We start from the raw sequence: 22,215 nt of genomic DNA on the forward strand, positions 1-22,215 counted from the left end.
GATATTGGGTAATGATCACCTTCAGGAGGCAGAGAAGAACTTCTGAGGCTTTTATTTTCTCAGTTTAGTTTTCAGATTTTTTTTACCTCAGCCAAGAGATTACTTGGCTGCTGGTGAGAGGTGCACTGAGGGTCATGTTGCTTACTTACAACATGGCTGAATGAGGTAGACTCAATGGACCTTCTGATCTCTTCCCATCCATCTCTAATATAATCTCTTATGGCAGTACTCAAGGACACGGGTGTGATATTTAGTTCTAAGCTGACCTACCTGCACTGTTCATGTGGGAATGCAGGTAATTAACGTGACTTTTGAACTGTTGAGGCCTATTTAAAGTCAAAAAATTGCTTATAAATTTCAGGTTCCATGTCAGAAAAGCCAGGCATGCTAAAGATAATTTTACATCTGTAACAGTGCAAAGGACACATGCTAAACATAAGATTTGATACATCTAAATGTACAAGGACTAAACTTTCAGGAATCTGGCGTGACTTGGAAACTCCATTATACTGGGTCCCTACTTCTGTTACTGCATGTTAAAATTGTCACAGAAGTGGGTCTGGACATATAATATACACGCTCACATACAGCCAAGTGTATTTCAATGTCATGCATATGTATTTCCTGTCATTTGGACCTGGTAACATTTTTGTGCCTTTGGTGTCCAGCTGTCGCTTTTGTTCGAGCCAGGAAAGTTTACCTTACGGAAAGTTTAATTTGAGCCCCCAAGTTCAGTTTATCAATTGAAAAGGAATGAGACTACTCTCAGTACCATGCCCCGTTGCTCTTTTTAGAGAGTAACATTTATTTTTGCAAATCTTTCCCCCTCCTGCTCTGTAGATTGAATGCTGGTCAGTCTTCTCTTACTCCTGCACCAATGCTCTGTCCTTTTGCCTGAAGTCTTCGGTGTTCCTGCCGGGATTTTGATTTTTTGCCTCTTCTAGTAGACTATGACACAGAGAGTAGTGAGTCTCTCAACTTTATGCAGAAGGCATCATAACCGTATGGGGCAGGTTACATGGACTTTACTGGTCTTTCGATCCAAATTCAAAAAAAAATTGTTCATGAGATGTTTGGGGTGGGGGAGGCGGGGTGGATGGGGAGAGAGGAGGGTGCGCACTGGCAAGGCCAGTATTTACTGCCCAACCCTAATTTCCCTCGAGGTGGGGGTGAGCACCTTCCTTGAACCACAACACTGTTAGGTAGGGAGTTCCAGGATTTTGACCCAGCAACAATCAAGGAATGGCAATACATTCCCAAATCAGGACAGTGTAACTTGGAGGAGAACTTGCAGGTGGTGATATTCCCATGTGCCTGCTACCTTTGTTCTTCTAGATAGTGAAGGTCACAGGTTCAGAAGGTGCTGTTCAAGAAGCCTTGGCGAATAGCTGCAGTGCATCTTGTAGATGGTACACATTGCAACCACTGTGCACCAGTGGTGGAGGGAGTGAATGTTTAATGGTATGGAAGGGGTGCCAGTCAAGCAAACTGCTTTGTCCTGAATGGTGTTGAGCATGTTTTTGGAGCTACTCACCCAAGTAGGCAAGTGGGGAGTACTCAAACACATTTCTGACTTGTGCCTTGTAGATTCATGTAAAGGGTTAGAGGAGTCGAGAGTTAATTGTATGTTAATTGAGTCTAATTGTATTCAGGTGGTAGACATGAACTGGGATTCATTTATGCTCCTATATATATAGGAGCAGACTGAAACTAATTGTGGGGTTTGAGGGTGCATGTTTGTTTTGTCCATAACTGTAAATAAAAGCTTATAAAAAGTGTGTAAATATTAGGCTCCCATTCTATCTTTCACCACCTGGCTATCTGGATTAGAACACTGCACATAAGTCATTGCCTGGCACTTGTGTGGCACAAATATTATGTGCCCCTTATCAGCTCAAGCCTAAATGTTATCCAGGTGTTGCTGCATCCACACATAGACAGCTTCATTAGCTGCGTGGTGTTTAGTCTATTCACTATTCTGCAATCATTAGCAAACATCCTCATTACTGACCTCATGATGGTAAGGAGTTCATTGATGAAGCCGCTGCAAGATAGCTGGGCCTCGGACACTGGACTGAGGAACTCCTGCAGGCATGATTAGCCTCCAACAACCAAAACCATCTTGCTTTGTGCTAGATATGACACCAGCCATTAAAGAATTTCCCCGAATCCCATCGACTTGGATTTTACTGAGGCTTCTTGATGCTACACTCTGTCAAATGCTGCCTTGATGTCAAGGGCAGTCAAACTCACTTCACCTCTGAAATTCATCTCTTTTGACCATGTTTGGACAAGGGCATAACGAGGTCTGGAGTCGAGTGGTCCTGGCAAATCCCAAACGTAGCATTGTTGAGCAGGTTATTGTTGAGCAAGTACCACTTGATGGCACTGTGGACGACACCTTCCATCACTTGGCTGATGAGGTGGTAATTAGCTGGATTGGTTTGTCCTGCTTTTTTGTGGATGGGACATAACTGGGTAATTTTCCACTTTGTTGAGTAGATGCCAGTGTTTCAGCTGTACTGTAACAGTTTGGCTAGGAGCGCAGTGAGTTCTGAAGCACAAGTCTTCAGCGCCACAGCCAGGATATTGCTGGGGCCTATAGACTTTGCTGTATCCAGCACACTTAGCCATCTCTGTACATTTGTCATCGATTGGTACATCCAATCATGATATTATGAAAATGTCATTATTAAACTTATTTTGTTTAGACCCCCATTTTGGAAGGCAGAAATTTCAGTTACTGAGCCAAAAAATGGATGATAAACATTGCAAGCATTTGCTATGATTTGTAGGAAGTGGATGACAAGATTTTGCAATCATAACATGGAACACTCATTATAAAAGAGCAGCTATTGTTCATGGCATCTTTCGCACTAAAAGTGTCCATCAGAGTAAAATGTATTGCAGTTACTGAAGTTTTCTTTGAAACGCTTGCTCAAAATATTTAATTTAAAATGTAACATACACCTAAAAATAATGTAGCGAGGAGCAGGGAACAGAGAACATGAAAGGAACAAATGAGATGGAGAGAGAATTGAGAGAAATATAAATCGCGTAATTGCTTCATGACATTCAATCAACTTTCGCTCAACCAAAAATGCAATTTACATCAAATAATTTTAAACTAGTCACATCTGGAGGATTAATTAAGTCGGGCTTTTGTACAAAAAAGCAAAATGGCCTTCTACTCTATATACTAGATTGGAAGGGGAGCAAAATGGAAAACATTGATCTGCTGTTGTTTGTAATTCACCCAATGATTTTTCTCAATTTTTCACACGATCCCATTTCATCTTATAACCATTCCATTCATTATACCCTATGTAAGCTGTTCAGTGGGATAGATTACTTTTCAATTAACAGCAATCAAGAATTAATATGTGTTGCAAGAATGGGCACCAATAATAAAGAAAATGTGACCTGTTGAATAAAACTTCAGTTTTGAAGAAATAGTTTTCTTTTAAATTGTGGTGATTGTATTAAGTCTTCCTTGAGACTTGAAGAAAGCAAGGAGCCCCATTCCTCACTTTCAACTTGGGTGTGAGGTTGCTTGTGGTTTGATGTCAACCTGCCACTTATTCAGCACCACTGCACATGCACTGACACTGCACACTGACACAATGCATGCAACTTCTCACTTATTCTAAACTTCCTTCAAACTTTATGCCATGTCAGAAATGGAAATATTGGTCCCAAAGTAAACCACAAATTGCAGAACAATATACATTCGGTGAATGTAGTTTCTGAAAAGGTGCCAGTCTGCACCTTAATTCAAGGCCCAACATAATGCATACATTTTAACATAAATCAGAGAATGTTACAACATAGAATGACATCACTCATCCCATCAAGTTTACATGGGTGATTTTTTACAAAAAAAGTTACCCCAAACACTTCCAAGGTCTGAAAAATGTTTAAATGAAGGCTAAAAAAATTGTTATAAAAAATTCATTCATGGGATATGGGCGTCACTGGCCAGGCCAGCATTTATTGCCCATCCCTAATTGCCCTTGAGAAGGTGGTGGTGAGTTGCCTTCTTGAACCGCTGCAGTCCATTTGGGGTAGGTCTACCCACAGTGCTGTTAGGAAGGGAGTTCCAGGATTTTGACCCAGCAACAGTGAAGGAACAGCGATATAATTCCAAGTCAGGATGGTGTGTGACTTGGAGGGGAACTTGCAGGTGGTTGTGTTCCCATGTATTTGCTGCCCTTGTCCTTCTAGTTGGTAGAGATCGCGGGTTTGGAAGGTGCTGTCTAAGCCGCCTTGGTGCATTGCATCTTGTAGATGGTACACACTGCTGCCACTGTGCGTCCGTGGTGGAGGAAGTGAATGTTTGTAGGTGGGGTGCCAATCAAGCGGGCGGCTTTGTCCTGGATGGTGTCGAGCTTCTTGAGTGTTGTTGGAGCTGCACCCATCCAGGCAAGTGGAGAGTATTCCATCACACTCCTGACTTGTGCCTTGTAGTTGGTGGATAGGCTTTGGGGAGTCAGGAGGTGAGTTACTCGCCTCAGGATTCCTAGCCTCTGACCTGCTCTTGTAGCCACGGTATTTATATGGCTACTCCAGTTCAGTTTCTGGTCAATGGTAGCCCCGAGGATGTTGATAGTGGGGGATTCAGCGATGGTAATGCCGTTGAATGTCAAGGGGAGATGGATGGATTCTCTCTTGTTGGAGATGGTCATTGCCTGGCACTTGTGTGGCGTGAATGTTACTTGCCACTTTTCAGCTCAAGCCTGGATATTGTCCAGGTCTTGCTGCATTTCTACACAGACTGCTTCAGTATCTGAGGATTCACGAATGGTGCTGAACACTGCACAATCAGCGAACATCCCCACTTCTGACCTTATGATTGAAGGAAGGTCATTGATGAAGTAGCTGAAGATGGTTGGGCCCAGGACACTACCCTGAGGAACTCCTGCAGTGATGTCCTGGAGCTGAGATGATTGACCTCCAACAACCACAACCATCTTCCTTTGCGCTAGGTATCACTCCAGCCAGCGGAGGGTTTCCCCCCGATTCCCATCGACCTCAGTTTTGCTCGGGCTCCTTGATGCCATACTCGGTCAAATGCTGCCTTGATGTCAAGGGCAGTCACTCTCAGCTCACCTCTTGAGTTCAGCTCTTTTGTCCATGTTTGAACCAAGGCTGTAATGAGGTCAGGAGCTGAGTGGCCCTGGCGGAACCCAAACTCAGCGTCACTGAGCAGGATATTGCTAAGCAAGTGCTGCTTGATGGCACTGTTGATGACACCTTCCATCACTTTACTGATGATTGAGAGTAGACTGATGGGGCGGTTATTGGCCGGATTGGACTTGTCCTGCTTTTTGTGTACAGGACATACCTGGGCAATTTTCCACATTGCAGGGTAGACGTCAGTGTTGTAGCTGTACTGGAACAGCTTAGCCAGGGGCGCGGCAAGTTCTGGAGCACAGTTCTTCAGTACTATTGCCGGAATATTGTCAGGGCCCATAGCTTTTGCAGTATCCAGTGCCTTCAGTAGTTTCTTGATATCACGCAGAGTGAATCAAATTGGCTGAAGTCTGGCATCTGTGATGCTGGGAACTTCAGGAGAGGCCGAGATGGATCATCAACTCGGCACTTCTGGCTGAAGACTGTTGCAAATGCTTCAGCCTTATCTTTTGCACTGATGTACTGGGCTCCCCCATCATTGAGGATGGGGACATTTATGGAGCCACCTCCTCCAGTTAGTTGTTTAATTGTCCACCACCATTCACAGCAGGATGTGGCAGGACTGCAGAGCTTAGATCTGATCCGTTGGTTATGGAATCGCTTAGCCACATTTATAGTGCAAAATTAGCAAAAAAAAAAATTCAGGACTCAAAAATTAGTCTGCACATTAAATGGATGCTGCATTTAATATCTAATAGCCTAGTTTTGATCAATGCAAAGAATATTTAACACTTAAACATTGCACGTATTCTCTCTAATAATCACTGGTTTCATAATTTCATTGCTTCAATGCCGAGATTACTGAAATTACTACTTATGCTGTGGCAACATTTATAGTCTTGTAGCACGTTCAAATATTACTGTTAAAGCTAGTTTTAAAAACAATGTTAAATGTTTTAAATACAGTCTGCAGGGCTCACTTTTGGCACCAATGATCATGAATAATGCTTACCAATGTGTGCCTTTTCATGTGTTCCCGCCGAGTAAACTTCTTGCCACAGATTTCACAAGGGTACGGCCTTTCGCCTGTGTGTGAGCGCATGTGCCTCTTCAGGATACATTGATGCATAGCAGAGAAGCTGCAGTATGGGCACTTAAATTTCTTTCTTATCACAGTAAATTCATTAACTGTAAAATGTGAAGAAAAATTTGTTTAGTTTTTATTCATTAGCAACAGATTTGCTTATAATATTTATATGCTCCATTAATTATTTTTTTTAGTACCAGCGATTTGTACACTGCAACAGGTAGGAAGCATCAAAATCAAAGTGGCGATGACAGCACATTTTTCATTATGGTCTTATCATTTTCGATATTCATTTAATTTCAGAGCACCCTTTCTACTTTAGTTTTTAAGAAACTATCGCTACAATGCGCAGAACTATGGAGATGGAAATGTACATTGAAACCTGCAAACTCCTGACTTGAACAATGATATCAGAGAAGTTGGGAGCATGCAGAGTTATGAACCTCAACAAATACCCAGATAATCAGCCAGCTTGGGCAATTTCTAGTGGCTGTTTCGATATTAGTAACCCCATTAATCAAGAAATATTATATAGCCTCAAGACCTCAAGGAGAGAAAACAGAAAAATTGCAGTTGGGAACTACATCTTTATTTTAAAACCACCCGGTGAAATTTTATGTTAAGCACCTGCCTCACATGAAGGCTAAAAACACAAATAAGGCACACGACATGGTGAGGAATGATTGTAAATCCTAAGAAAAGGTTAAAAAAAATACCCAAACAAAAAAATCTATTCTGTTGTGAGGGGCAGATGTGGTCAAAGAGCAAGAAGAGAAGGCCAAACACTGAAATGACATTTAAGTACTTTTTCTGTGAATAACAGATTAACCAGAGGCAACTAAGTGTTTTCATGGGAAACAATAGCAAGTATGAGCTTTTCTTCCCAAAACACATGGCTCCGCAACATTTGAGCGATTCAACTCAAATGAATTTACACACACACACAGTAAATAACTGCTTGAAGTATAGGACAACAGAAGGCTTGCAATTTATGTCTAGATGATTAATATATGCAAAATATATAATGGCTCAAGATAATTAGGCCAAAAATGAGTGATTTAAAATGACAGCAGTGTTCACTGCAATTAATTTCTATCATCAGGTCACATACCCAGAAAAGCACTCATTTTTACATCATGGGCATAAATCCTAAATTACATATGAATCAGTCTTTCCTTCTCAGGTTTGACTGGTAGCAGTGATAAATACCAGCCAAAACTGAAAAAATTGAGAAACAGATTTGATCTCGAGGAGATTAATAATATTCCTCTGACAAACTAACAAAGTTGATGCTGCCAAACTGACGGTATGAAAAAAGTTCCGAAACAATTTGGTAATGTATGATTAAAGTTAAAGTTTAGTGAGTATCAAGATTTACAATTAAGTTGCACAGTACCAGATTCTGTATTCACTTGGTTTCTTTGAGAGGATGCAGAAAAGCCACTTCCTTTTGGATTATATGAAACCAATTAGCTGCAAGTCTAGACAAGGTACAAATCCTTAAGCATATTAAACTCAAATTTTGAACATTTCCTGCATGACAGAAAAAAAGTTAACTGCAGAGAAGGAAAGAGCTTGCATCAATAAAGCTCATGTCCAGCCCAGGAGCATCCTAATGCAATTCACATCTAATAAATTACTTTTGATATGTAGTCACTATGATGCAGACATATACAGCAGCCAATTCATGCAAATCAAGGATTTCACATACAGCAAATGAGATTACCATCCAGTTAATTTTTTTTTTAAGTGGGTTGAGGGAGGAATGTTGGCTAGGACAGTGGGAAAATTCATCCATTTTCTTATAGTAGTACCAGAGGATTTGTATTGCCCAATTGAAAGGCAGACCATTTAGCATCTCATCCAAAAGACTGCATCAATGTAGCACTCCCTCAGGGCTGCATCAGTAAACTAGGTGCTGAGGTTCAACCATCAGAGGTACAGCGCTGCCAACTGAGCCAAATTGGCATGTAAAGCATGACAGTGCATTAGAAAGGTCGAATGTAGTAATGCTAGTGTGTGAAGTGGAACTTCAGAAGAGTTGCATCAATTTAAACTAACAGATTTTAAGCCAATCTAATCACATTGGAAGGGACAAAACTGACTGCAACAGAATGCTAGTTTTGTTTTTACTGGTTTTGGTAGTATTTTCAAATTTTGTGTGTCTCGCACATCAAAATATTTTTGTATGCTTCTTTGGGAGTGTCTTCAAGGAACATTAATGCAAGCAAGATCACAACTAGCTAGACTCATGGTATTTTGGTTTACGGTGAAGGAAACCTTGAGGATGCTTTTAAAACTATGCGCAAGGTGAGGCTACCAAGTTCTAAAAGACATTAATTATGTGTCTACCATGCGGCTTTCATTTCAATACTTAATTTTGACTGAAACAATGCAGACAACAATAAGCTGGCAAAATATTAATTTCTACGCAAAAATCAAATTTCAATATACCACAACCAGTTACTAGAAACCTCAGGAACATCCAGGGTGTAATGCTGTTGGTTTGGGGGTGGGGGGCGAGTGGTGAGGAGATGGTGTAGTGGTATTGTCAGTAGACTAGTAATCCAGAGGCCTAGGCTAATGCACTGGGACATAGGTTCAAATCCTACCATGACAGCTGGTTGAATTTAAATTAATAAAGATCTCGAATTGAAAGATAGACTCAGTACTGGTGCCACGAAACGTTCAATGATAGTTGTAAAAATCCATCAGGTTCACTAATGTTCTTTAGGGAAGGAAATGAGCTGTCCTTACCTGGTCTGGCCTACATGTGATGCTAGACCAACAGCAATTTGGTTCACTCTTAACTGCCCTCTAAAATGGCCTCGCAAGCCACTCAGTTCAAGGGCATTTAAGGATGGGCAACAAATGCTGGACTGCCAGCAATGCCCACATCCCATGAAATAAAAAAAAGTGGGGCGGTGTACCCAGGAGAGTGTTGATGGATGGATAGGTAACAGATTAATCTGGAGACACAAGCAATGTGGAAGAAGACAGCAACTGCCCAACAAAATAGTGGGGGAAAAACAGATGGATGGTTAAAGAAAAGTAGCAAATCGTTCATTGCAGACCCAAGTATCCCCATATTCATTCCAGACACAAAACTCGTGACATAGATAAACTCATAAAAAGGTGACAATGTGGAAATGGGTTTTGTTGCCAGATTTAATTTTAAAAAGCTCTTGAAAAAACAGTTCGTTTGTCAAATGGAATCAAAGGCAAAATTATATTTCCTTGGCTGTTGGCTTACCAGATGGAACCAAGACTATACTATAATAGTCCTAATATGTGCAATAGCATAGTAACTGTATCTTTTATTACACGAACATAGCATTAAGTGCTGCAGAGATGTGTTATATTTCAATATTGGAAATCTAAACTATTTAAGCATGCTAATCTAAATAGTTACTTGAGTAACAGTGAAATTGGAAGTTGCTATTGTACCAGACACTTCAACTGTGAAATCGTGTCGGACAGAAATAAATCAGAAATCAAAGAAAATGTACTTTTCTGCTACACATCAGAGACTAAGTGGCTGATTTAAATATTTCATAATTCCACCATGAAACTAAAAGTATCAATGCATATTTTGCAATTATTACATTTAACCCAAAAAATACTAATTAATCTGATGACTTGAGTTATGTGGCAGATCACTTACAGGTTATAATAGGTGTACCCTCTGACAAACTTGTCTCTAGATTATTAATGGTTTAATTTAAATCCACATGTATGTTTGAAATGTGTAAACTGCAAGCGCGACATGAACTCCTGTGACATTAACAACTACCCTACTAAAAAGGTACTTGTGCTGTTTGTTATTAGACTTAACTTACTCCAACTTTAATAAGCAAATACAGCAAGTTCTTAAAATAACGGAGAGACCAAGGGAGAGATCACATTTGTGTGAAGCAAATGGCAGAACAGTGTAAATCAACCAGCAAGTTCCAGAGATCCAAAACTCAGCACATCTCTTAATCCCTAGTTGGCTGATTTGACCATCAATAATGAAATGCATCTTTAACATGGCATTATTTTCCCACCAAAATGCAGCCAATGCTGGGGAAAATTGTGGAAACAAAGTGCATTGTCAACTTTTCACCAACAGTGATCCAATTCTTATTGTTTTTTTTTCAATTGAGAGAAAATACCTCAACATTTCGCCAACCCTCGCAGAGATGAATTATAGGATGCAGAATGCACTGGCTTATTGAATTAGACTTCATTGATTTAAGCTGCAACTGACTACTGGCAACGGATACAACAAAAAACCATTTTGCTAAACAGATTGTACACCTGGTGTTAATCTTCACAATCCCTACTAGTAACTTAGAAGAGCAGTCAAAATACTAGTATGAAATGTACTCTTAGTTCCTTATACATGCTGTACTTTCAACAGACACACAGAATACCAACATGACAGGGACAAACCAATAGAATAGATTCTGAACCATCACCATTTGGTGGAGTGATGACAACATAGCAATTTCTCTATCTTGAATGCAACAACTAGGCAGGGGATTTTAAAAATTCCCCATAAGCAAGAGCATCACCCCACACTACTCTGATGCATGTACTAGCATCCGGCGTAAGCAATGCAGATTTACCTCTGCCCTGATAATAATATCAAAAAAGGAGAAACAATAAATCATTTCACCAGTAACAATACACTTGCGTATTCCACTCAAGCAACTGCATAGTGCAGACATTCCTACACAAATAATATAACAGTTTTTCCACAGTAAAATCCATAACTGTGAGCAAATCGCTCCTCCAATATTTAAGCTGGTTTATTCATTAAGCAGTTCAGCAGTACAGATGAAATTACCAAGCAATTCCCCTTCTGTGTCAAGTTAGCTGGTCTGACTTGGGGTGGCAATTAAAATGTCACAATTGGCCTCTGCATGCCTAGGTCAGGGAAGATACAGGGAGGTAAACAAACCCAAAAAAGCCAAATCAGCCACTTACAATTACTATATACTGTCACTTACCGGAAGGGAATATGTGAGGATATTGGGTTATAACAAGCATGGCTGTGATGGATGCCCTTCCCGATAGTCTCGGACCCCTTTCTTTCAACCACACCCACCTTCCTCTCCCCCTCAGAGTTGAATAACTGATGAGTCACACTCACATGCAGTATTCACTTGGGCAAGAATATCCCCTCTTCTATTGGCATTTGATGCATTTTGTGACCAAAGATGTAAAGCATCTTTCTTGAAAACAAATGTAATGCAAAAACCTACCAGAGGCTACTGGCTCTTATATAGTGAATAAACTTAGAGTTACCCTTTACACTCAATGGTGCTAAGTTACTGCTGTAATATTACTGTTCAAAACAACAACGCGACATGCAACAAAAATCCAGCTTGCACTTTGAATCATTTGGACAAATAACAAGCTGATGTTTATAAACCACTGATGGAACTCAGGAAGGGATGGGCGGTGAAAAAGACCAATAAACAAGCTCTGAACAGACAAAGCTGAGATAAATTACATTTTATACAATATGTACTTGCAAAAGTGTACTTGTGGTTCAGTTAGATTGCAAAACTTAGTTAATTTCTATATAGTTTTTAAAGTTAAGAGGAAATACGAGGTGGCCAGGGAAAAATTTTCAGATAAATGCTATGAGAGGGAATATGTGGGGGAAAGTAAAACTATGAATGAAAGCTGATTGAGGAGATAAGAAATTGTTTTTTGAAGAAAGCTTATTTAACCCTGGAAGAATAATTAGTGGGTTGGTGGGGGGGAAGAGGGCTGGTGGCGGTGATGAGAAGTTGAACTGATTTTATGGAACTGGCCCAATAAATTCAGAAAGGGGGAGTAAAGTTCATTGTAATGATGACGTATAATATATTCTGTTGGCTTATGACACAATCAGAAAGTTTTGCCTAAAATGCACTCTAAATTGAGCTGCTACGTTAGGCTATAGAGTCAGAGAGTCAGAGATATACAGCACAGAAACAGGCCCTTCGGCCCATCGTGTCCATGCCAGTCATCAAGCACCTTTCTATTCTAATCCCATTCCAGCACTTGGTCCGTAGCCTTGTATGCTATGACGTTTCAAGTGTTCATCTAAATGCTTCTTAAAAGTCGAGGGTTCCTGCCTCTATCACCCCTTCAGACAGTGTGTTCCAAATTCCAACCACCCTCTGGGTGAAATAAAATTTCCTCAAATCCCCTCTAATCCTCCAGCCCCTTACCTTAAATCTATGCCCCCTGGTTAATGACACCTCCGCTAAGGGAAAAAGTTTCTGCCTATCGACCCTATCTATGCCCGTAATAATTTTGTGTACCTCAATCAGGTCCCCCCTCAGCCTTCTCTGTTCTAAGGAAAACAACCCTAGCCTATCCAGTCTCTCTTCATAGCTGAAATGCTCCAGCCCAGACAACATCCTGGTGAATCTCCTCTGCACCCTCTCCAGTGCAATCACATCCTTCCTATAGTGTGGCGACCAGAACTGTACACAGTACTCCAGCTGTGGCTGAACTAGCGATCAAGTTTCAACTATTCTGCATAATCAAACATAAAATCTTCCATGAACCTGCAAAATCAGACAGTGAAATAGAATGTTATAGTTTATTATTACTATCCATTAAAAAGTACCTGATGAATTTTAGAATGGTATTCGGAATTTGGTTAGCACAACGGAATACGTTTTAAACACAAAAAATAAGCATAAGTGTCCAGTCCTCCGACCGATGAAGGTTAAAAAGCACAGAAAATAATTTTTTAAAATACATACTGATCTATCAATTACTTTCCATAGTACACACTAGTCAATTTCATATTAAATTAAATATTTTGATATGAAAAAATATTTAAAGTGTACCTACTAGCATCCATGTGCTGAAGAAAATGAGTGCATTTGAAGAGCCTTCCTGAAACAGCACAATCTGCAAAAATGCAGAGACTATCTGGGAATATATTAAATTTTCTGGGCAAGGCAAGGGTTTTTGTTATGACTCTCCTGCATTCTAAATTCCTTGATATTTTGCACTGGTTTGGCTGCTGCTGCCCGGTTTATGTTGATATTACTGAAATAAAGGAACGGAACTGCTCCGCCTCTGTTTAACAAGTTGACTAACGCAAGTTAGTATTAGGGCTCTTGTAACTGTACATGTTGAAAATAAACATTTTAAATGTCAACAGTTTTGCCCTTTTCAGATGCTGAGAGGCCTGTTGTTTATTTCTACTTTCAAATTCAAATTTAATTCAAGTGGATTTTACAAAATAGGAAACCACAATCTCTCTCATCCAAACTTCATCTGCAACCCAACACAGTAAATGCGGCAATTTTCTTACCTTATTTTAAAAGCAAATATCTAACTAATGCTTCCATTTGGCACTGATAGCTGCCATACAAATTTACTGCAAAGGATCAAATAACCTCAGACAGAGAAGGACCAAGATTTTTGTCACTTGGAACTCCACAGGTGCTTGGCAGAGGACATATAAAGTTAAAAACCATGTTCTTAATAATTTCAATACATGTCAAGTTGCTGATACTCAGATCTGACATTCTGATTCAGGCTTTATTACAGTATTAAGTTAACAGCACTAAAAATGACCTTTCCCAAAATATACTAAAAATGCAAAGAGGCAAACCCAACAAATTACAAATATAAGCATAATTAAGGTTGTACTGCCTGGCCTCATTGGCTGCATATGACCCCAAAGGTTACAGTTTGGACATATTTACTTTGCATCGTCTGTGAACATCAAATTTATTTTAAAGATGTATGAGCAATCTAGATAATATTTATAGTCTTATTTGTTAAACTTGGAGCAGGTATAGAACGATATTATTTCAATTAATACTGCAGATCTTAAGGAGATTTTATATGTTGAAATACAACTTCAAACAAAATATAGTGCCAAATATGAAGAATTTAATTGAAAAATCAGTAAGACAATCCACTTAAAGGGTAAAGTGATTAAATTTAGAAAGCAAGATAAAGGAAATAAACTTGTATTTATACAGTGCCATTCACAAGCTCAGGATGTCCCAAAGCACTGTATTTGACTAAGGAAACATAAATGCAATTCAAGTTATTTCTAACTGCAGAACTGAAGCTGAAGTATTTTCCTTGGTGCCTTAGCAAAAACTTTGCTCAGAACAAGACTAAGCAAAAATTTTGAGAAGAGTACGGTAACATCAGAATCATCGGAAGGAAGCGGTAGAGACGATGGTGAAACCTTCATTTCGATCTGCACCAGAAAGCAGGCATGTACTTACGCAGGTAAAATCCAACAGAAGGCATTAGTGGAACAGCAGTGTCTACACGTGCTTGACTTTTCAACTTAATAATCACACAAGTCCAAATTCCTAAATTTCAGATTGTAGCAACACACTGAACACGATGTTAAATTTACAACAAACAGCACTAGTACCTAAACAAGTGTTGATATGCCAACATGAGGTAGCCAATTCCTGATAAATTTTCATCAAATGCTAGTATTTCGGTTTCCTGTTCTTTAACTGAAAAAAACACTTAGTGAGGACAGAAATAGGAACTCAATACATTTCATAGGTTGTTGGCATCTAAATTTTATTGAATTTAAAGCAATTTAAAACAGTGTGACCAAATACACCAGTGTGCTATACAGCAATGTATAATTTTCTATTTCTACAAAAAATGAGGTAACATTACAACCTTTATGAAAATGTATAGAGAATTGCATAATAAGCATGTAATCAATCTCCAATCTAGTGACAACCATCATAGTTACACATAACCTCTAATTTTTCTGTCTTGAACAAATCAAGTACACAGCTATAGGTAAAGCAGTCTCCAGTCCACATCACTAAGATAAACATAGCAAATACTAGTAAAAACCAAGAGCATGGTTCAACTACGGAAACTGATTGTAGTTCATAATTAAAAAAGCAGGATGTTAGCATAAGCAATTCTAGAACAAAACATACTAGAGTCAACTGTCAAATTTACAAAACATAATATGTAATCAATAACAAAATTAATACTACTGTAGACATATATGGCACAAAGTAAACTACTACTTCACTATTACAGTAGTTTGGGTATACAAAAAATTATTTTCCAGTAATATGAATCGAAAGAGATGGAAGATAAACCTTTTCTTTGGTGGCACTAGACAAGAGACGAGAGCTTACCAGTAGAGATAAAAATGAATTTCACCTCTCGTCACACTGACAAAAGAGTGTGCACTCATTCTGTTCCTGCACTGATGGGAAGATCGGAGGTAATGGCGAAAACTCAAATAGCAAAGCTCCTGAAACTCAAAGAAGCTAATACTGAGCTTTACAAAAAAGGTAAAGTGTAATTTCTCATCTATAAATAGCTAGAAGCCCAGTTACATGGGATTGACATTCATCAAATATACTTCTAGCTATGTTAAGAAATTAAACATATAAATATACCAGTCAATTTAAATTTACATATTGCTTTTGCTTATATTGTAATCTTTTAGTCAGGAACTTCTCGAAGAGTCCTGTTAAACAGATACTTATACATGATGTAAATACGCATCACTGAAATCAAAAGTAGAGATTTCAAAAAAGAAAATCACTTAGTCCAAAACATTGAATTCAATAAGAAAAACAAAAAACTGCAACTGGATAAGTGAACATACATGATGAGAAAAATATTATGGGGCTGCACCCTCTTTAGTGCTGTATGATTAGGGCAAAGACATTAAAAACCTGATCAATTGCGAAGTATATAGGATTTTGCACAAAATTTAATATAAAATATATTTATCCACTTCTAACCACTATACTTTCCCATATTAAAAAAAGTGCCTAGTAAACTAAAAACACCAAACTTTGCTCTGCAAAGTCAACGTGTCACAAGTGCAAAGAAAGCACAGAAGAAAAAGAAGAAAATATTTCTATTAAGATTTGAAACGGCCTAATTAGATTCACCAAGTAACAAAACATAATAAACTCTGTATACGTGCCTCGGGCTTGTCCAAGTGTTGACTATGCGAAAGGAGTAATACAGGAGCAAAATCTAACTTGTTACACATGAAGTTATTCTGACAGTTCAATTTCACTAGGTTGTGAAGTGGAGAGCTGTTCAATGGAGCCAAGTACTGGTGTATCATCATAACATTCAAGCTGCTCCTCAATTTTTAGGACATCACTATCCAAAAGTTGGTCAGGAAGCTCAATACCTACCTGGGTACTATCCTGATAGCAAATTCTCATGTGATTCATTAAGTTTTTCTGTATACCAAAACTCTTTCCACAGTTACTACACACAAAAGCACGTTCACATGAATGTACAGATGCTACATGACGATTTAGATCAGTTCGATCACGGAACGATTTCAGGCAAAATGAACAGTGCAAGTTTTTGCGTTTGCAGTGGACAGTTTTCTCATGACGTTCAGCATTTGATTTCAATGTGAAGCTGGCAGGGCACCTTGAGCACCGATACCGCAAAGCTTGCCCAGGAAACACATAGAGGCCTGCAGTTGTAATGGTTGGCCTTACATAATCAGAAGTATCAACAGGCAGCATCATTAGTGCATGTCGATACTCATGTTCTCTATGTTTTTCAGGGCTGTTGAACCCTAATTTGCAGAATCTACACACCAATTCTTCTTGATGCCAGCTTGTGGCTGGCAGTGGGAAACTGGAATCCTTTAAAACTTTGTCTGGAATCAAGCTGGTCCCCATTTTTGGATCTTCACCTTTCAAGAAATGTGTTGCCATGTTGACATCAAGGCCTTAGAGAAGGAAATCCGTGCATTAGATTTCAGTAAATTTTCTGAGGGAAAAAATTATGCAAATTTAAAATAATGCTGACTTTACCTGAATTGGAATTTTCATAAGACTTCGACCCTGTCAGGGTTTCCTCTGTACTATCTACCTTGATCTGTAATTGCAAGATGGGACAAGTTAATAAATGAACTATGATTTAGTCTTCTGAAATTAAATATAGAAAAATGACATAACGTACTAAAAATAATGCACTTTTTAAAATGAATTACAACCTTACTATTTTCCACGGGATACAGGTGTCCTTAGAAAATATTAAGATGCAAAAATGTTTACACAAAACTAAAATTCTTCCATGTATACACATTAGCAGCCCCTTCCCACACTTATTTACATTTTAACATTCCTTAAACATTTAAACTCCTTTGTAACTCTAATGGTTCACAGAATAGCCTTTGATTCTTACCTGTGATGGTGAGTCAGTTGGTTTATGTGACATTTGTTCAGTTACAATTTCATCACATTGCAACATCCTAGAAGGACTCTGTTCTGGAAATTGGGAAGTCAGTGGAGACAAATTTCTTGGTTGGAAATCATGTGCATCTTCTGTATGATTCAAGTAATTTCCGGGCCCTGAGGAACACAGGAAACGAGTCTCACCCACGTAAACTAGCACCAGCTGGCGTTCGACAAAAAAGAAACACACTGCAGTAAAGTGTTTTTCTGTTTCTCTTCTGCCAGTAAGAGGAAAGGAGATCCTAAAGTTTGAAAGGAATTGCCCATAGTTTCAAAAAACTAAGTCTCTTAAACTAATCAAGGTCTTCAAGGTTATTTCTTGAATGAGCAAAACATACTAAATTGTTTCCCCTGTTAAAGAACACAAATTGGCATGTTCAATTTAGCAATAGCCAAAAATACAAGCTATTCTTGCAGTACCACAAATTCTTAACAAAACATACTTCAACAATTTGTATTTTAAGTGAACTTTCTATTAAAACCGTATACCAGTAATTTTAATGAAGTGCAAACCCTGTTCAGAAAAAGACATAAGTCATCTCAACTTCCCACAAACACCTTCCAATAAATGCTTAAATGGTACCAAACGACTGAGCTTAATATTCATAATTTCAGAACTAGTTATGAAAATGCAAAAATTATGCTTTAAATTATCACTACACCCTAAATAAAGTGATTTTAAATGTAACAGAAGTAATAGATACACTGTATAGAATGAAAGCACAAGAAGTTAGGGAAGTAGCCTCAATTTCATCACCACCCTGCTCACATTTGAATCAGCATTTAAAATTTCTCAATTGCTATTATATTCTTGACATAAGACGACATTCCTTAACAACCTGACAAAGATTAATTTGTGCTAAAGATTTGTCCTCCGATCCAAATTGCTGAGACTATAAAATGCAGCAATAGGACAGTTCTTAAGAAAACAACTGCAGCTTGACCAAAATGGTAAAACATAAGCCAGAAGTTTTGCCGTAACAATCTGAATAGTAAAATTTGAGGCTTGAAATTGCTGTATAAGAATCTGCATGGCTTTAACCCAGCTTCCTCACCTGAAAATCAGAAAAAGCTGAACATTTCCAAACCAGAATACAATACAAAATCTCCTTGGCCTTTTTTGTTAATCACTTGCAAAATCTTAACGCCACACAATCAAAGATGGATATCACCTGAATAAAAAGGACCAAATGAGTATAACTAGCTCATCACAGCATAAAAGTACAAGCTCTGAACTCGCCCTAAAGTTTCATGGATTAGTCCCAAGCCTCCAGACAATACTTCTATTAATACAAGTCACATACATAAACACATAGACACTTTGTGTGTGTGTGTGTGTGTGTGTGTGTGTGTGTGTGTGTGTGTGTGTGTGTGTTTACAAAGCTTTGAACTTAGGCATTACAAACAGTATACAGCAACTATGGACAAATTCAGTTTTCACTCCATTGTAGAGGAGCATTCAATAATACTTATCTAATGTTTTGTTCAAATAACAGCTTTTTTTTTAAATGACAGTATTAATCTTTGGGTGGTTAGTGTGGATATTATTCAACTAAATATGCCAGCTATTTTGCCTGAAACAAGACCTGTTTTTTGCTTCTTCATTCAATATAGTACATGTTGTTCAATTTATCTTGATATTGGATAGCTGATCTAATGATGCTTTATATTAAATTTAAATAATCTAACCTTCATTCAATGTATAATCCATATCATTGGAAATACTTTACTTAATAGCAACTATTACATTTGGCTTTTGCATCACAGTTCAATCGTACGCAGCACGATCATTTAGCAGCTTATACTGTCAATCCCTAGGCACGTACCTTAAAATCTAACACATTCATGAATTACCTTTGTATGAAATCTAAATTTTACCTTCTTAAGCATTGAATTTGTATCAGCAAGGAAATCGGTGATTTCGATGATTTTTCAATAGAAATCCAACATCAACCTAATCAGTTGTCTTTTCTGCATCAGCTTGGTTGTACATCCAAGCATGTTCCAAACCTCAGGCTAGTTGTCTTATCTTGCCAGGCAACAATGTGGTGCCATACTCCACATTTTTGTTCTGCCGCTGGAACTACTTCAGAACCTTAATACCAACCAGTAAAATCCTCACTGAAAAGGTTCTCATTGCCCTTTTACTCCTAATCTGATCCACTTAGTTGGCTCACGACATTCCATTTCAAAACTGTCTGGTGCAGATAGTTAGACAAAGTGAAAACTGAATGCACCACTATCCGAGCTCTGTGCAGATGTTCCTTTTCAAAAAGAAACTGAACAAGTTTCAGATGGTTGCTCATTGAAAACTATGGTACAATTATGGAAAATAAAACACTCATAATGTTAGTGAACCATGTGCCATTTTTGTAAATGAATGATGACACAGGCAAATCATGTTGAAACTGCTATAAAAATAAACAAGTCGCGTGTATTTTTTAAAAAAACCCCCCCCCCCCCCCCCCCCCACCAATCAAACACGGTGGTGGCAAAAGTGACTTGTGAAGTGAGAACACTTGATTCTCCTGTTTTCAATTGCATTTGGCAACCTCTTAAAGGGTTTAGCAACCAAAGACAACATCACTAACTTGAGAATCAGTTTCCCCAACTTAGTCACCTGAAATACAACCCAATCTTCCAGCTGAATAACTGTAGGGTCATATTACTCAAAGGATATTTTTTATACAATGCCGGTTATTAGCTGTAAACAGCTGGATTTTGTTTTGCTCTGAGTTTTACATGAGGAACACTGATAATCAGGCATAGATGTCAAAGGAAGGCCAACACCATAGGCATTTGTATGCAGCTGACTTTCAAGAAGCATTAATTAAATGGATAAATTTACATAGTTTGATGTATGAGGAAGGGTCTTCCACCTCTCTTTAGACGACGACAGACTTGGGGATTTCCAGCATTTTTTGTCTTGCACACCACATACCATCATACCTCCTTCAAGGAAGGGGGATTTCAACTAAAATGTGCTCCCTTAAATTATTCTATTCAATTCCTAGTCACATATAGGACAGTTAGACATATTTACTTTCATATTGAACACACAAGGGATGAATGCCTCTACTTTTGTCAAATTGGCAGTTGTTTAAAAAAAACCTGGAGCCAAGTAAAATAAATCATTCACCTCATACAATTTTCAGTGACTAGAAATATTAAAAGTATTTGTTACATTTATTCATCAAGATTTGGAGCTGAAGTATAACTTCTGACCATGCAACATCTTATTTATAATGCTTTGCTCGGATTCGAATTCTCCCAAACCAGGGAGAACTACATGCAAGCATGCTTATGTATTTAATACAACCACACCAACATATTTAAGCAACCTGGTTTGACACAGCACAGGAGTTATGCGCCATACACCATCAAATCAAAAGAAAAGCAAAACTTGCCTCCTCCAGGGCATCTCTCACCATTCTTCTACAGAATCAGATCAGGTACTGATTCCAAACTATTAACACTGCTTATGCATTCGAGACACTGAATTTCTAGTATAAATGCCATTTTAATGTCCTCACAGAGGCACAACTTCTGTATCACTATCACCACTAACTCCCACAGCTACCTAGACCGCACTTCCTCACACTCTGATTCCTGTGAGGACTCTCTTCCATTCTCCCAGTTCCTCTGTCTCAGTCGCATCTGTTTGGACAAAGCAACATTCCATACTAACACTTTCAATACGTCTTCCTTTTTCCTCAACCAAAGACCACAACAAACCCCTACAAGCTTGCCATCTCCAATGTGATACCACCAAACACATCATCCGCTCCCCTTCCCTTTCAGCATTCTGAAGAGGCCAGTCCCTCCGCGATACCTTGGATCCACTCCTCAGTTACCCTCAACACTCCCTTCCTTTCCTGTGGCATCTTTCAACACAAACACAAGAGATGCAACATCTGCCCTTTTATCTCCTCCCTTCTCACCATTCAAAACCCCAAACATTGCTTCCAGGTGAAACAGCAACTTGCGTAATTCTTCCAAGTTAGTACGCTGTATTCACTGCTCACGATATGGTCTCCTCTACACTGAGAAGATCAAACTTAGACTTGGTGACCATTTTGCCGTCTACGAGCATAACTCCAAGCTTCCAGTTGCTCATCGCTTTAATTCTCCACCGTGCTCCCACTCTGACCTTTCTGCCCTCAGCCTCCTAAAGCATTCCACTGCAACTCAACTAAAGCTCAAGGAACACCACTTCATCTTTCGGCTCGGCACTTTACAGCCTTCTGGACTCAACATGGAGTTCAAGAATTTTAGATTATAACCCTTGACCCCATTTTGTTTCATTTTTCCTCAATGGCTTGGTTTTCTCTTCTCACGTATTTCCCCAAATTTGCTTTCAAATGGCAACTCTTCAGGATCCTGCCATTCACACCTCCTTTGTTTCTTCTTCTGTCCCATTACCACTCGCATTGGCCTTGCACCATGAAATCTTTTGTCATTTAATCTGTCCTGCCCTTCTGCTCTTCTTTCCATCCTTTCACTTGCTCAGAACTCATTACATTTCTAACTTTTTTCAGTTCTGATAAAAGGTCACAGACCTGAAATGTTGGGCTGAAATTTCCCAGCTCATTTGAGATGGGCTGGGAGGTGGCAGGCTGGCAGGCAATATGGTGGGGAAAGGCATCACGAGGACAGCCAGATGTCTTCCTGCCATGGCATATTGCCAGTGGCGGGCATCTCAGCAGCACTGCTGCCCATGGGATGGCCAATTAAGCACCACCTCCCACCTTTGTGGGCATTTCA

General features: G+C 38.9%; 1 protein-coding gene across 5 annotated transcripts in view; it reads right to left on the minus strand.

The window, feature by feature from the left end:
- Window positions 1-22,215, minus strand: part of LOC137378171 (zinc finger and BTB domain-containing protein 46-like) — an 89,343-nt gene that overhangs the window by 8,426 nt on the left and 58,702 nt on the right. For 3 of the 5 annotated variants that reach the window (XM_068048319.1, XM_068048318.1, XM_068048317.1), the window contains 3 exons: window positions 17,402-17,568; window positions 17,029-17,092; window positions 6,146-6,321 (listed from right to left, as the gene is read on the minus strand). In XM_068048319.1, the coding sequence (XP_067904420.1) occupies window positions 6,146-6,321; window positions 17,029-17,092; window positions 17,402-17,568 (407 nt within the window). Of the gene's footprint in view, window positions 1-6,145; window positions 6,322-14,767; window positions 16,944-17,028; window positions 17,093-17,401; window positions 17,569-22,215 lie in introns of those variants that run through there. The other 2 variants (XM_068048321.1, XM_068048320.1) reach the window with 2 other exon arrangements.

Source organism: Heterodontus francisci, chromosome 16, assembly GCF_036365525.1.
Source record: "Heterodontus francisci isolate sHetFra1 chromosome 16, sHetFra1.hap1, whole genome shotgun sequence".
NCBI lineage: Eukaryota > Metazoa > Chordata > Chondrichthyes > Heterodontiformes > Heterodontidae > Heterodontus > Heterodontus francisci.